This window comes from Protobothrops mucrosquamatus, unplaced genomic scaffold, assembly GCF_001527695.2.
Source record: "Protobothrops mucrosquamatus isolate PMUCROS unplaced genomic scaffold, P.Mucros_1.0 scaffold623, whole genome shotgun sequence".
In the NCBI taxonomy this organism is placed as follows: Eukaryota; Metazoa; Chordata; class Lepidosauria; order Squamata; family Viperidae; genus Protobothrops; species Protobothrops mucrosquamatus.
In genome coordinates, this window is record NW_015386919.1 from 116,186 (window position 1) to 131,628 (window position 15,443).

The window sequence follows — 15,443 nt, forward strand, 5'->3', positions numbered from 1 at the left end:
ACGTAAAAACAGTTATGCATAATAATGACAGGTCATCATGTTGACTACCTTTATTAGATTAAAAAAAAGTATTTTAAACTCATCGGTCATTAGTCCCCACACAGGTGGCAGAACTGAGCCAGATGTTAGGCATTCCCTGGATGGACTCCCCTACTACGGAACTAGCTGTCTCTGAAAGGGAAGATGAGCCTCACTCTCATGTTGTCCTGTGAATTCACAATGGATAATTGAGAAAGCCAAAGAGTAACTAAAATAAGTCAGTGTGTCCTTCATTGATTATAAAAAGACTTTTTATTGTATCTATCATGTCAAGCTGTGGAAGGTGCTTAGAAAATGGGAGCTCCAGAACATCTTATTCACCTCAAGTGAAATCCATGTACAGGAGATGAAGCCACAGTCTAAATAGAACTTGATGGAACAGACTGACTCCATATCCAGCAAAGGAATGAGACAAGGCTGTATACTGCCACCTTATTTACTTAATATATTTTGCAGGAGGCTGGAAGAAGAAGGGTGTGATTTTAAAATTGGAAGAAGAAACATCATTTCCTTGTTCTGTACTCAAGACACTAGGTCAGTGGTGGCGAACCTATGGCACGGGTGCCAGAGGCGGCACTCAGAGTCCTCTCTGTGGGCACGCGTGTTGTCGCCCCAGTCCTAGGCCTTCAGCTGGGTTTTATAAAACCTTTTCGCTTTAGGCCTCCGCCGCCATGTGCAAAAAAAAAAAAAAAGGTTCAATCGGTCAATTTCAACTTCTCGTGGGGAAAAAAAATATCTTGCAAAGTTGGAATTGATTGATTGAACTTTTTAGTCCCACCCAGTCTGCCGTTACCACCGCAGCCACGCCCAGCCAATGGGCCATGCCCAACCAATGGGCCATGCCCAGCCAATGGGCCACACCCACCCGGCACTCGACGATGCATAAGTGGGTTTTGGGTTGCAGTTTGGGCACTCGGTCTCCAAAAGGTTCGCCACCACTGCACTAGGTTGATAGTGAAAATGCAAATGATCTTAAAGCTGTAGTATTTAAAGTCAAGCTGCACAATGAAAAAATGAGACTAAGATTAAATATCAAGGAGACAACAGCTATAATAGACAGCCTTAGAACTGACAGTGAATATACTGAAGTGCTAGATAACTTCTGCTTTTTAAGGATTGACTATCAAAAGCAAAGGAACTAGCAGTGAAGAAATAAACTACAGACTAGCACTTGGTAGGATAGCAATGACAGCTCCGGAAAAGGTACCCAGATGCTCCTGTCATGTCTGTACCTACAAAGATCAGAATTGTGTAGGCAATGGTTTTCCCTCTGATAGTCTATGAATATAAAAGTTGGACTTTGAACAAGCAGAACAAGCAGGATATTAATGCTTTTTAATTTTGGTGTTGAAGTAAACTCTTGAGAATATTATGTTTAGACAAAGAACAAATGGCTCGGGTAGAACAAAACAAGCCACCTGAATTTTGCCTGTTTGAGAAAATGGTTGATATTGCTTTTTTGATCAGGTGCAAAGACAGAATTCTTTGCATCTCACATTCTATCTAATTCTCTCATTAGATAGACATTACCTGGCTTAAATTATAATACATTATGAACACATTATGCAGAAGTCTGCTCCTTGGAGAAGTCTATAATGATGGATAAAGTGGAAAGAGAAAGAAGAGGATGAACAGTAGCAAGGAGGATGGATTCAGTTTGATTGCTGATTTCACTATTGCAAAAGCTAAAGGGTCAAGTTGAGGACAAATTATCCTGACAATCTGTCCATGACAATCATGTCAAGATCATTCAGAAAGGACAGATTTTCAGGATACTTTGGTTTGTCTCCCCAAAATATTCTTCTGTCTTTGCATCTGATCAAAAAAGCAATATCAATCATTTTCTCAAACAGGCTAAATTCAGATGGGCCATTCTTTGGACAATAGGAGTCCCAGTTTTCACATTTTTTTCAAGTGGCACTTGGGGCTGCAAGGACAATAAGGTATCTTATTCTTACCCCTCATTATTGTCCCACAAGCAGAGAGAATTTTGTTAAGTGCTAATCTGAATTCACCCTATAGCTCTAATATAGTCATACATTGAAATGTCTTAAACTCTTATGGCATGTGACTGATTTTGTTTATTTTGGCAGGGGATAATATATGCTGTCCCTGAAGATGTGTTCTATGGAAATGTTATCTACAGGAATTTGCAGCTTTGGGTTGAAGCTTTGGGGATGGACTGAAGCTTTGTGATAAGACGTATCTAGTGTGCAAATTGAATTATGTTAAACATTCATCATACCTGGGCGTCTGGTGGGTATTAGTCTGTAGCCTAGGGTCAGATAGCCATCAGCCTAGACAGGGCATTGCTAATGCTAAGCTAAGAATATTCTTATTCATACAAGCCAAAGGACAACACTTTATGTTTTCAAACATATCAGCCCCGTGCCCTAGAGCTGCTGCTACTCTCCCATACCCTTACTCAATGTCTTTCCATTCTTTCTCAAAGGAAAAAAAATGAACATCTCCTTTTCTTTGAAGTTTGCAATAAGCAGGTATGTGGCCTGCAGACTGAAGTATCCTTAATATAACATTAATATGCATAGCTGAAGGATAATTCCAGAAAGGACATTTTCTTCCACAATGGTAATAAAATAAAATATTTGAGACTTTTTCTGATGAACAAAAGAAAATAAAAATGCACTGTTATAACAATGGCACTTCACAGTTTCTAGCAGGATTTTTGAAATACAAAGGACTAAACCTAATTACTGAAAATGCAAATGATATCTACCTTTCCCACTAAAAAAAAGAATCTAGCATTGTGTTTCAGCTCTGTCCAAGCATTCTGTATTTTTCCAAGTAGTTTTGTTCAGGAAGGCGTTGTAACCTTCCTGATGAATTAATAAAGTGATCTTGTGCTAGATTTAGTATTAATCTTCTCCAAGAGCATAGATTATTGACATACTGTAGATACAGTCCTGCATAATTTTATTCTTGGGGGAAGTGAGATAAGCTTCTCCTAGTATTCATATGATTCTTATATGTATCTTAAATTGATTGTAGGGGGTGGGGGAAATGGCAGTTAACCTGAGGACAGATCTAGCAAGTGGTGCTTCATCAGTTAGAGAAGAAACTAATTTCAGGGTGCACAGCACATTTTCAAAGCTTTGATTTCTTTAAAATATTAAAACTGATCCTTATTTTGATAACATCCTGATTCATGCACGCAGCAATGCATGTTGATAATATTATCCAAGACATATTCAACATTGCATACTTTTACTTCTCAAAATAAGATTGTGACTCATTTCTGTTTGCTCGTTGATCTTATTTGCTGGATTCAATAAAAATAAATAATTTTACACAGATAAATATGCAGTAACTTGTATCTTGCAGCCTCCATGTGCCTGAGCCGTACATAAAGATAAGTGGCGCAGTGTTAGGGCTCTTGGACTTATTTTTAAAAGCATACTCCATGAATACAGTGGAAGAAAACTTTTGAAGTCCATTTCTTAAAAATGGTCTATGTCAGAGGTCCCCAACCTTTTGGGCACCAGGGACCGATTCCTTGGAGAGAGGTTTTTCCGCAGACCGGAGAGTGCGTGGTTTTGTGTGCTGCCTGCATCCCGCGGATGGGCCTTTGCTTGTTTGTGTGGACTGGTTGCTGGCATGCCACGGACCAGTACTGCTCCACGGACAGGGGGTTAGGGACCCCTGGTCTATGTAGTATTGGTAAATAGAAATTTATATTTTTCTGTATCTACACATGTGGCATTTCCTAACTTACAACTCTCTCTGAAAAGCAACCTACCTGACATCTTTAAAGCAGCAATGTCAAAGAGTGTTTTAATAGTAGTAGAGTTAAATAAAATAAAATGTGCCTTAAAAAGAAATATAAAGACTATTTTGTGAAAGCATTTTTTATAAAACAGTAATGTTTCTTACTGAGAGAGAGAGAGAGAGAGAGAGAGAGAGAGAGAGAGAGAGAGAGAGAGAGAGAGAGAGAGAGAGAGAGAACCAGATGCTTCTCATACATGTTGACACTTAAGCAGATGCAGTACAATGATGGAAAAGTACCCTCTAGTGAAAAACAAGCTGCACTGCAAAATCAAGCTCTTCCCTCAGCCCAAATATATTTTAGATCAGGACAGTTAATCTTTATTCTTACAATAGTGTTAGAGAAAAAGATAGGTGGATCAGCTGAAAAGGTTATCTAGTCCTTCCCCTTTAGTTTCTCAAAGTAGCCCTTCTCTTAAGTGAAGAGGAAGCAGAAAAGAGTTTATGACCTATCGGTATTTCCTAATACTAATAATTCACAATCGTGCTGCTTCTTTTATAGCTCTGTTGTCTACTAAATTGCCTAAGCTTTTGAAGCTAATTGTCTTGTGCTAATATTATTTATTATTATAATAATTTATTTGAATGTATAACCCCCCAGCTCCAACAGATCCATTGTCTAACTTTAAGATGGAAAGTGTAGTTTTGGGTCTGTTCAGAATCTCCCGATATCATGCTCATCAGATGTCTGCAGGGGCAGCAGTCCATAAAACAAACATGGATGGGTCATTAGATAAGATCCAAATACTGATTTCATTTTTCTATTAGAAAGACATATGGATTAAGACTCAAACCTGTGATCCTTTATCTGAAGGTAAAATGGGTTAATATTAATATTTACAAGGTTTCCGTTAAATATGCTCCTGTGTGATCAATTAGTATGTAACCTTGTCTTATGGAAGCATACACATATTGTTTTCATATCAGGATGAAATATATATTTGATCATGTGGGGGCATTCAAAACTTCAATTTTGCAAAAAATTAGAAAAAGAATAATTTGTTGTGACATTATCCCAACAATCTTCAAACATTTTTGTTATGTGCCCATGTCTATTATGGACAAAAACATATTTAGTTGTGGTCTGAAATTAAAACTTATTATTAAGAATGTTTATAGACAGACTTTTTGATCAAGATGTACAACTTTTTTTGAATTTGAAAATGTAAGTTTAAACAAGGGCAACACATCAGAAACTGGTTTATTGTGGGGTTCGATATCAGATAGTATATGAAAATAATAGTTTCTGTTGACAAACAACAAAAGAATACATTTTTGGCAAATTCACATATATATTCAATACACAATATGTAGTGTCTTTGGGAAATTATAAATGGTGTTTTGATTGGCTTTAGAGAATTGCTCTAAATTAAATGACCCTTGCTGTTTTAATAAAGGGGGGGGAAGTAAAAAAAAAGGGCTATTTCTGAAAAAGCAGAATACATCAACTAATAACAGATTTTTAAAATGTCAAACTTAAAACCCCATAGCAGGAGATGTTAGCCATATCTTCTGATTCAACTTCAAGGTGTATTTTTGTTTTGCTTTTCCTGTTCGATAGCTGTAAAAACAAATAAACAAACAAGAACAAGATAAACATGATTTGTCAACATTTGACATTTGTACAGATTTTTTTAAAAAAAATTACGTACACAATTAAATAAGTCTTTTTCATTGTTATTAATTTGTGCAAAACAAATGCTTTAGCAACTATGAAAGATTAACACAACCAATGTTGCAGATCAATAATTTCGCTCTATTTCTTGTATCAAGTGGTTCAGCAGTGCTGGAAGAAAGATTTGTGAGGTTTGAGAAAAGAATGTTGATCAGTTGAATAGAAATAAAATATTCAGGTGTATCATAGTCAATTGACTAGTTAATTAGAGAGATAATTAACAGTTGAAACCTTCTGAACTATTGCCTATATCAGTGATGGCGAACCTTTTAGAGACCGAGTGCTCAAACTGCAACCCAAAACCCACTTATGTATCGCCGGGTGCCGGGTGGGCGTGGCCCACTGGGTGGGCGTGGCCCCTGGGTGGGCATGGCTACGGTAGTCATGGCAGCATGGGTGGGTGTGGGCAGGCTGGGCCTGGCCACCTCAATGTTGCTCCTGGGGAGGGATAATTGTGGGGGTCGGGCAGGGTTGGGGGAGATCCAGGGGGTCTCTGGCTGGTGGGGCAGTGGGCATGAGGCTTGTCCTGCAGGATGAGGTGAGGCAAGGGAGGGGGCAGGGAGGGGGTACCATTGCCATGGGGCAAGGCGAGGCAGAGTCCGGGGCAGGGATTGGTTGCAGACAAAGAGGGGCTCCGGTGAGAAGGAGGAGGTAGAAGAGGGTTTAAGCAAGCTTAGCAACCGGAGTGGGGATCCCCCCCAAAACAAACGTGCTTCGTGGGTAATCTCAAAGCACGACAAAAGAGACCAAAACCTGCTGCAACCACCCAGCAGATGGGAGGGGAATAAAAACCAAACAGCCCCCCCCCCGCCAATCCTCAACAGAAATGCTCACAACAACAAAAGCCTCAGACGGGGGAAGAGCGGGGGCAGGCGGGCATCTTGCTCAGCTGATGGCTTGGGGGGGAAGGGGGCAGCTACACCCCCTCCCAAATGCTGCCCTTTCACGAAAGCAGCATGAAAACTCAAGCAACAAGGAAAAAAAGTTAAAACGGAAGAATGTCTCAGAACACCTGTATTAGCAGATGCAACTGATATAAAATCTGGATGAAGAATGGTCAATAAAGCATTCTTGCTTGTCTATTTTATCTTTCCTAATAAGCTGTAACCAACTTCCTCTCTTCACTTTGCAAAAACTGTGGGTCCCACGCCATTCCACATACCTGCAAGAAAGCAGCTGCAATCGGAGTACTCTAACTGTAACTTTGAAATGTGGCACCAGCAGGGCTTTTTTTTTGTCATAGAACGCCCAGAACGGAGTTTTGGCACCTTTTTTGGATGGAACCTTGTAGGGTAGGCAAGGTGGGTTGTATGACGTGTGTGAGTTCCGGCACCTTTTTCTTTTTACAAAAAAAGCACTGGGCACCACTGATTTAACTGCTGTCATACTACAAGTACAGTTGGAGTTTACAGTATTAGTTTATCCAGCATGTGTTATTTATTTTATCTTTCTTCTCCTTATACAAAACTACACCTTCTATACACAGAATGGAGAGTTACTGTCGGTTTCTTGTCCAGTTTTAGTTTCCCTCTGCATCTGATTGGCCACTGGAGTAAAATAATGCCAAAATTTGCTTTTATCAAGTATTCTTATCCCAGTTGGGGGGGGGGGAAGAGACAGAAATGCTTTCTGCTATCCGAGGGTATGTATTTCAATACCATTTCCAAAGTCGAATTCCTCGACATATAGATTATTCCTTTACACTGGTTAAATCCAGAAAAATAGATTAACTCAATAACCATGCTAAATATAAATGTCTATCAGCAAAGCAGGGTTCATACTCTGGGGGGGGAGTTGGGATCCTCTCTCTTGCATATAGTTGGACCTGTTGAACACCCCAAAGCATCCCAACAATACGCACTTTGAGATTCACAGCCTCTAGCAACCTGCCGGATGAGCTGGCTGGCATGGAATTAAACCTCCCTCTGTTCCATATGCCCCCATCTATAGGTTACTCTCTTTCAGAGTAAATGAAGTTTGGTGGGCAGGGGATAAATTAAGTCAATGCAAGAAAGGAAAGAATGCATGTACATAGCTGTCTGTCTGTCTTTATGTGTGTGTGTGCGCACGTGCGTGTGTGTATGTATATGTGTTTGTGTGTGCACACATATCAGTGTGTCTTGACTAGGCTTCAGTTAGTCTAGGAAGGAAGGAGGGTTGTTTGTGTGCCATGTGTGAAATTGATTCCTTTGGTCTGAGGTGAAACTGTCTGAATCCATATAAAGTGTACAATGCATTGCACTGTGCTTCATATTCCAATAACATGGTATGTATACACGTTGTCAAAAATGTTATTGTCTTTAGAGAATGGGAAGAAGTAGGTGAAAATTACAAAAGCGACAGTAGTTTTTGATGAATGCAAAAACACACATAAATATGCAGGCATTTTCTTTTGTTGTTGTTGTTGACAATACATGGTTTTTATAATATGTTAAAAAAATATGTGCAGTAAGGGCAGTTACCCATCAATCCTTGTAAACGGTGCTATGTGTCTTCCTGAATCTCTGATGGAACAACAAATGTTTCCATGCAAGATAAAAATAAAGCATATATGTGCTTGCTCATGCATTGCATACACTTTGTGACAATAAGGTCTGAGCCTGCATAAATGGTTGACAACCTGTTGCTATTTATGTACAAATACAGGTATGAAAAAGGAACTGATGAGGAATGAAATAGGATGAAAAGAACAGAGGTGCAGAAAGGAAATGTGGTGACAGATGAAAAGAAGGGAGGGAGGAGAGTTGGGGAAAGAGGGATATGTTTAAGATAATGGGGCATTCACAAAAGAGGGAACGTTATGGAGATAATTTTGCGAATGCTATGGAGATACAGCATGTTACAAGAATGGAAGAAGGCTATGTTGGATAGAAAGAGTAAAAAAAAAGGATATACATACTTAGTTGAGTAAACCAGACTGATGGAACAGAGAGAAAGCTTACTAGGGCCTCCGCTTTAGAACCGCAACACGTAAGGCTTCCAGTAACACAGCTTAAAATGAAGTATTTCAGATTCGCACGACCCACCCACCCCTTTTTCAGCAAATGGTACGTCCACCTGTTTGGAAGCCCAGTGCAACCAAGATGAGCGCTTTCCACACTGATAGGCAAAAAAAAAAAAAAAGATCCAACAGGCCTCCGCGGCCATGGATCCGGGCTCTGGAGGCCTTTTCCAGGCCTCCGGAGCCCTGATCAGGCCACTGGGGGGGGCTGCAAAATCGTCCAGGTTCCGGACGCTTGGAAAAGGCCTCTGGAGCCCGGATCGGTCATGGGGAGGGGCTGAAATCGCTCTGCAGCCATAGATCCGGATGGCAGAGGCCTTTTCCAGACCTCCGGAGCCCGGATCGGGCTGCTGGAGGTCTGCAAAATCGCTCTGGAGGCACACCTGGACTCGCCCTGGCAGGTTCTGTTCAAAAAAAGGTGCCTGCGTTCTATGTCAAAAAAAGCCCTGCCTCCATCATCCAGCCCGGATCCGCCCAGCTCTTGCAGCTGCTCCCTGACTCCATTGCAGAGAGAAAGAGAGCGAGAGCACTGGCGCACATGTAGAGGCGGAGGAGAGCAGCCCAGCCCCGCGTCCCTCTGGGGTGATGGCGCGCGTGCCCACAAAGATGGCTCTGCGTGCCACCTATGGCACGTGTGCCATAGGTTCGCCACCACAGGCCTATATGGTGATCTTTAACATCAGGAGGAAATTTTGCATTGGGGGAAATGACATAATACCATGTTTCGAGCGTGTCTTTTATACTCACCTCCAGCATTGACCGCCCCCCCCCCAGCCTGTCCACTTCTTCTGCGGCCAAAGGAGCAGCTTCATTCTGCAGCTGCATTCTGGCCTGCATTTCACAGTCAGGCCTTTCCGGAAGGCCTATGCAGCTGAGTACCGAGCTATGGATTGAATCCATAGCTCTGTTCTCGGCTGCAGAGGTCTTGCAGAACTGAGCTATGGATTGAATCCATAGCTCTGTTCTCGGTTGCAGTGGCCTCCCAGAAAGGCCTGTGACTGAGAAATGCAGGCCTGGCTGCAGAAGACACCGCAGAAGAAGTGGGCTGGTGAGGAGAGGCCTGGCTGCAAGGTAAGTGGGTGAGGGGTGCGTGGGGTAGCTCCACACCACCCCCCCCATCCTAGCTTAATTTTTAGGTGTGTGCCTCACCCCAAAACTAGTGCTTATTTTTGGGGTAGGGCTTATATTAGGTCCACCCCCAAAAAATCAAGGCAGGGTTTATTTTCGGGGTAGGCCTTTCTTTTGGGTAGAGCCGTGTCGTACATGCAGAGGGCCACGATTTGATTCGATTTCCCCACACACACACAAGTTTCAGCACAGGAAAGGATGAGAATTGCACCATTCCGGGGACATGTACAATCATCTTCATTTTTAAGAATGGGAATGTTTTGTTTTTCAATAACAACTTTATGATATTTTACTCCAATCTACTCCAGTTTCTATTTGTCACCTCAAAATAGTGGGAAACCGGATTTCTGTCTTGGCAATTAGAGTCAGGCGAGATTTCCTGGGCTCTAGGCCAGTGGTTCTCAACCTTTTTAATGCCGCAAGCCCCAACCGGTCGTAAGTCGAGGACTAAACCAGTCGTAAGTCAAGGACTACCCAACCGGTCGTAAGTCGAGGACTTTCCCTGCCCGGGAGTGCCACACATGCGTGGTTCCGCCCCCTGCGCCGGCCGAGGCATAGCTGGCAAGCGGCAGAGACGGAGCAGGCCAACCACCAGCTGGCCCAGCTCAAGGGAGGTAAGGCACCCGCCGGAAAAGAGGAAAAAAATGGCGGACAGCCTTGCTTGGCGACCCCCGTGAAATGGTCGATCGACCCCAAATGGGGTCGCGACCCATAGGTTGAGAACCGCTGCTCTAGGCAGTCCAGGGCAGGACCTCGGGCTGCCCAACACAAATGTCCTGCAAACAGGCCTTTTTCCTAAATTAAGAGTTACAGAATCCCATAGCTTACTACTGTATCTGTCTGGCAAAATAATTTTAAGGCCTACCTTTCCCAATCTTACACTGAAGAGATACTGCAGTACGGGTAGTCCTTGACTTACAACCATTTGTTTAGTGACAGTTTGAAGTTGAATGGTACTGAGAAAAGTGACTTATGACTTATGACAATTTTTCACACTTACGACCATTGCAGCATTGTCCTGGTTGTGCATGTATGCTTGGCAACCAGTTCATATTTATGACGGATGCAATGTCCTGGGGTCACGTGATCAATTTTTGCAACTTGCTGACAAGCAAAGTCAATGGGGAAGCCAGATGTACTTAACAACCTGTTACTAAACAACTGCAGTGATTCACTTAACAAATGTTGCAAGAAAGGTTGTAAAATGGGGCAAAACTCACTTATCAAATCTCTCGCTTACAATATAAATTTTGAGCTGCACTGTGGTCATAAGTCAAGGGCTACCTGTTACCCATTACAGACTCCTAAATGAGCAGCTTGAATTTAGAATGGGGGAAAAGTTGACTTCGAAGTGAATTCAACCTGTGGGGGTTTTACACTAAAAACATTCTTGCAGCTTTCTTGCATGGTGCAGAACTGGATGGTTACTGCCTTCTCACAGTCTCAACTTGCTATCTGGTCCCCCTTTAAGTACTAATCAATACTAAAACTACTTAGCTTTCTAGATCAGCCAAGATTGGTTAGGTGCTGCCATCTGTTGAGACTCAGGGGAATGAAAATAATTTAACTCCACGCTCTGCTTTGTTAGAATAAATGGAAGGATAGATGTCACTTTTAGCTTTTTGGAAATATGAGAGGATAAACATTATCATCATCAGCAACACTGTCCTAATGTTTTTCTACAGGTGCAAGATATTCTTAACACTAAAAATAAATGACAAAGTTTCATCAACTGCATATATTAACTGGTCCATCTTTATTGCCCTTTATTTTCTCCTTTACGGGCACAAAGTCAACTGATGCTTGGTATGAAATCTAGTTGCTCTCTCATATTGCTTACTGGCCCAACAATTGGATATTTTAATAAGACTGGAAGGTACCAGAATCCTTTCTCTTGTATCAAACATCTGCTGTGCTTGACAAGACTTTTTTTTTTAAATATTGCCTTTTTCTATTAACAAATGACAAATTATAGTCCTAGAGATCAGATTGCTAACTCTGTAAATTGTTATTTTTCTGATGCAGTTAGTGGACAGACCCAGTGTTTCAAAAATTTCGGGAGTTCAGTTCAACATCACATGGAAAGGACTTAAGGCTCATGCAACAAAATTGCTTCTTTCTCTCCCTGCCTCCTCCCAAACTGCTCTGAGCGTCCCACAAGTCTCTAGATTAAATATAGAGTTTGAGGCAGTGATGGGATTCAAATATGTGAACAACCAGTTCTCTGTGTGGATGCTGCTTCCGGAAGTCCATTCTGGGCTTAGGCAACAAAAAATTAGCTACCGTTTCTGCTGAAGTGGTGCGAACTGGCTGAATCCAACCACTGGTTTGGGGGGGGGAAGGTTTTATATGAGAGAAGGAGGAATCCCTTCCACCAGAGGTATCTTTTCTGTTAACGCACATAGAATGCAGTCCCGAGAATGCATAAACAAAGAGGGGGTTTGATGTCTAGTTATGCCCCTGAAAGGAGGTGTAACAGAAGACAGCAAAAGAATCCCATGATTCTTAGTCAATGCACAGGATCAAGTGCTCCCAAAAGAGGCAGATAAGGCACTAATTTATACCAGCAACTCTCCTCTGTAAAATCATGGCAGGTAAAATACTAATAAAGTAAAGCAACATACTTATTGTATTTGCTTTCTATTTCTTTCTTTCTTTCTGTGTTTGGTATTTTATCCCAAATCTTGTTCATTTTTAAAACATGAGATTTACTCAGCACTAAAACTCCTGAAGCCAGACAGAGGTTGTGAGATGATATCTAATGTCTTCTCTTTCCTCATTCTGGGCAAGAAAAAGGGTGTTTTTGCAAACAGGTGAGGACTCAGAAGGAGAGGCACAGACAAGGCTTTTACAATCCAATGGCTTTGTTTCATAGGATCATAGAAATACGTTTCTCCCGCATCTTGCGAAGTTCTGGTGAAGGGGCTAGGAGCTATTCTGGTGATTGCAATCAGCTTTCTCAGCTATCCTGATCGCAGAGATGGTTTTACATTTTACACATGCAAAGGAGCCAATTAGTCTTCACTTAACGACCACAGAGACCGCAGTCATTAACTGAGATATGTTGCCTGCAACTTGCGATTTTGTTGCCAGCTTCTCTATTGGTTTGTTTGTTGGAAGCTGGCTGTGAAACTTGCAAATGGTAATCATGTGACCACAGTTTGAAGGCTAGTCATAAAGTTACTTTTCAGTACCGTTGTAACTTTACACAGTCGCTAAACAGTGCAATTGTTGAGGAATACCTTTATCTGAGTGTCTGAATCTGTCTCTGAAATAATCTGAGGAACTATCCTTTTGTTTATTCCCTCCTTTGCAAAATATAGCTGCATGCTGTATCATTTATTGAGATGTAGGCCAATTTATATCATACCCAATATAGGAAAATCTTCCATTCACGGGAAAAGCATTAAGACTAGCAGTGATCAGAGAAGGTCAGAAGGTCTGTGATATAATTTCTTGCAACAAATTAACTTTCAGGAAACAGTTCAGATTAAGAATAGCAAAATGGATGCGTTGAGTAATTTTTTTTTCTATTTACCATATTAAATTGTTATTTTTTTTGCAAGAAAAACAATAAGCCTTGCAGCAGAGAAGGCTGATTGCGGCTGTAGGTGAAAGCCTCATCAAGCAATGTTATATGGTGGATTTAACTACCAACCAGCAGAGGGCAGCACTAAGTAAATTTTCAATTGATGGCATACTATTGTCTGCAATAGTTAATAATGCTATGCATTTATCGGTTTTTTAAAAACATTGTTGTGTCTCCTTAAAACTTTAAAATTCATTATAACCACAGCTTTTGTAGGTTACTGTAGCATAACTGTTTTTGCCACAAGGCATCTGTCAGTCTTTGAATAGATACAAAATCCTTTGTGTGCGCATGTTGCTGAAACGGTTTCACAGCTCCCTTTGGGTATTTGTCACATGAGATTTTAGATATGAAATTCCAGCCACAATGCCTTAGGAAAATCAGATGAAATAAACAGTTCAAAGTGTACATTAAATTATTGTCTTGCTTGGCACTGAGTGGTTCAATTAGCTTGAAAGTCATACTGTGTCCTGGAAGAAGCCAACATACATACCTTCATATGTGACTATATGAAATCATTTTTTGAAAGTGCTATGAAAGCAGATACACTGTATGTAGGTATTTGAGGAATAAATTCATTCATTTCATTCATTTCAACCGGACCTGCCTGATCATACATCTGTATGAACAGTTTCCAAGGAAATGTGGTCAAGTAGGTCTTTGGCAATTTATCTATCATACACACTGATTAATTAATTGTACAAAGAAATCACTTACTTTCCTTAGTAGGTAATGGATTTTTTTCTCTAGTTTCAGTTTTTTTCAGTTTGGTTTTATCAAACGTTTCAATTTCTGCAAAATCCGGTTTGTCAGACATGATGAACCCTGACAAAGAAGGAGGAAACACACCCATGGCTTTGTTAACCGGTGCTACATTGCATGCCATAGACATATATATATATGTGTGTGTGTGTGTGTGTGTGTACACACACACACGCACACACTTCTGGATGATACTTTATGTGAAATTCAATAATATATACAATAAATGTACTATTTCTGAAGACAAAAGAGCTAAAAAAATTATTTAAACATGAAAACAACAACAAAGGGAAATAAAGGATTTAAATGTGTTTTTGAATAAAATAATCCTTGTGAAATTAACAAATGCTCTTAAAACATTTTAATGAAAAGCTGACTCTGGTTGCACAGAAGCTGACTTTCTAGCATGCTTCATTTTGAAAAATATATATCCTCTAACACTTGGTGATCATTTCCCAGACCCCTTCAAGGACATTGTTTAACAGACAATTGAGTTTTCTTTAGCAGAACAAAGCCACACAAATAAATGTCCAGAAGAGCTACGGTGCACCACTGCTCTTAACAATAGAATGAAAGATCTGTAAGATTGCTTTGTTCTTTTGTATTTTTGTTTCCATTCATCACACCTCATGCAGAATATTTCCGATTAAAAAAACACTCCAGGCATTAAATCTTTCCCTAGTTGATCATATTTAAGCTTCTGATTTTCTCCTGTAGAAATAGAGAATCTAATTCCAGATCAACCAGAATTAATTTACCCTAAAGTTTATCAATAAAGGCTGCCTTTCATACTTACTCTGAAAGCTAGCCACATTTATGCTTTTATATGATTAGGGCAGGAAAGATAATAAAACCACATGCCATTACCTGTTCTGCTTCTTCCTCCTCGGCTACGTTTCGACTATCTGAGCCAGCATAGGGTGGGAAAGGTCACACACTGATCCCTCCTCCCCATCTCAGCCCACCTCAATTAATATTGATAAGCTTGCAGCAAGGGTGGTTCAGCGAATATCAATTTATTATTTCACCAGGCAAGCTCCAAGTAACTGGGTGCTCCAGGGACAAAAGGGGAATATTCAACCTGGACAATGAAAACTTAAAAAGAAGATCAATATTCTATTTTTTCTCCCTTTATTTGCTGAGCCTATTTGTATTAATTCTGTGGGCAAATATGTTTAAGGCAAATATGTTTGAGGCAAAAAGAAGGCTACACATACCTAGGTTGAAGTAAAATCTTCCCTTTTGAGGAACTGTCTTGCACAGCTCAGCAATTTCCTGGAACTAGCATTGATCAGAAATGTGGGATTTTATTTTTATTTTTTTGTAGATGAGGAAGCTGGATTCCTCTTTATACTAAGAGGAAGGATGCAAATACATTGTCACACCCAGTGCTGTAGGAAGATGGCAGTACATGTGTGGCTATGTTTTACCTGCTTATCTAATCAGCAAAGCATTTATACAAAAGA

At 40.7% G+C, this 15,443-nt stretch overlaps 1 protein-coding gene across 1 annotated transcript; it reads right to left on the reverse strand.

Annotated features, from left to right (window-relative positions):
- Positions 1 to 5,345: 5,345 nt before the first annotated feature.
- Positions 5,346 to 14,032, reverse strand: LOC107289018 (thymosin beta-12-like). The gene is made up of 2 exons (XM_015817706.1): positions 13,933 to 14,032; positions 5,346 to 5,383 (listed from the first exon to the last, which is right to left on the reverse strand). The coding sequence occupies exons 1-2, from the start codon at positions 14,030 to 14,032 to the stop codon at positions 5,346 to 5,348; spliced, it is 138 nt and encodes a 45-aa protein (XP_015673192.1).
- Positions 14,033 to 15,443: the final 1,411 nt, after the last annotated feature.

Bases quoted from the DNA above. Each gene is read 5' to 3' on its own strand.
- LOC107289018 (XM_015817706.1), bottom strand. From the start codon at position 14,032: ATGTCTGACAAACCGGATTTTGCAGAAATTGAAACGTTTGATAAAACC. The intron at 5,384-13,932 runs GTAAGTGATTTC...TTGTTTTTACAG, and splicing joins TCCATTACCTACTAAGGAAA to CTATCGAACAGGAAAAGCAA.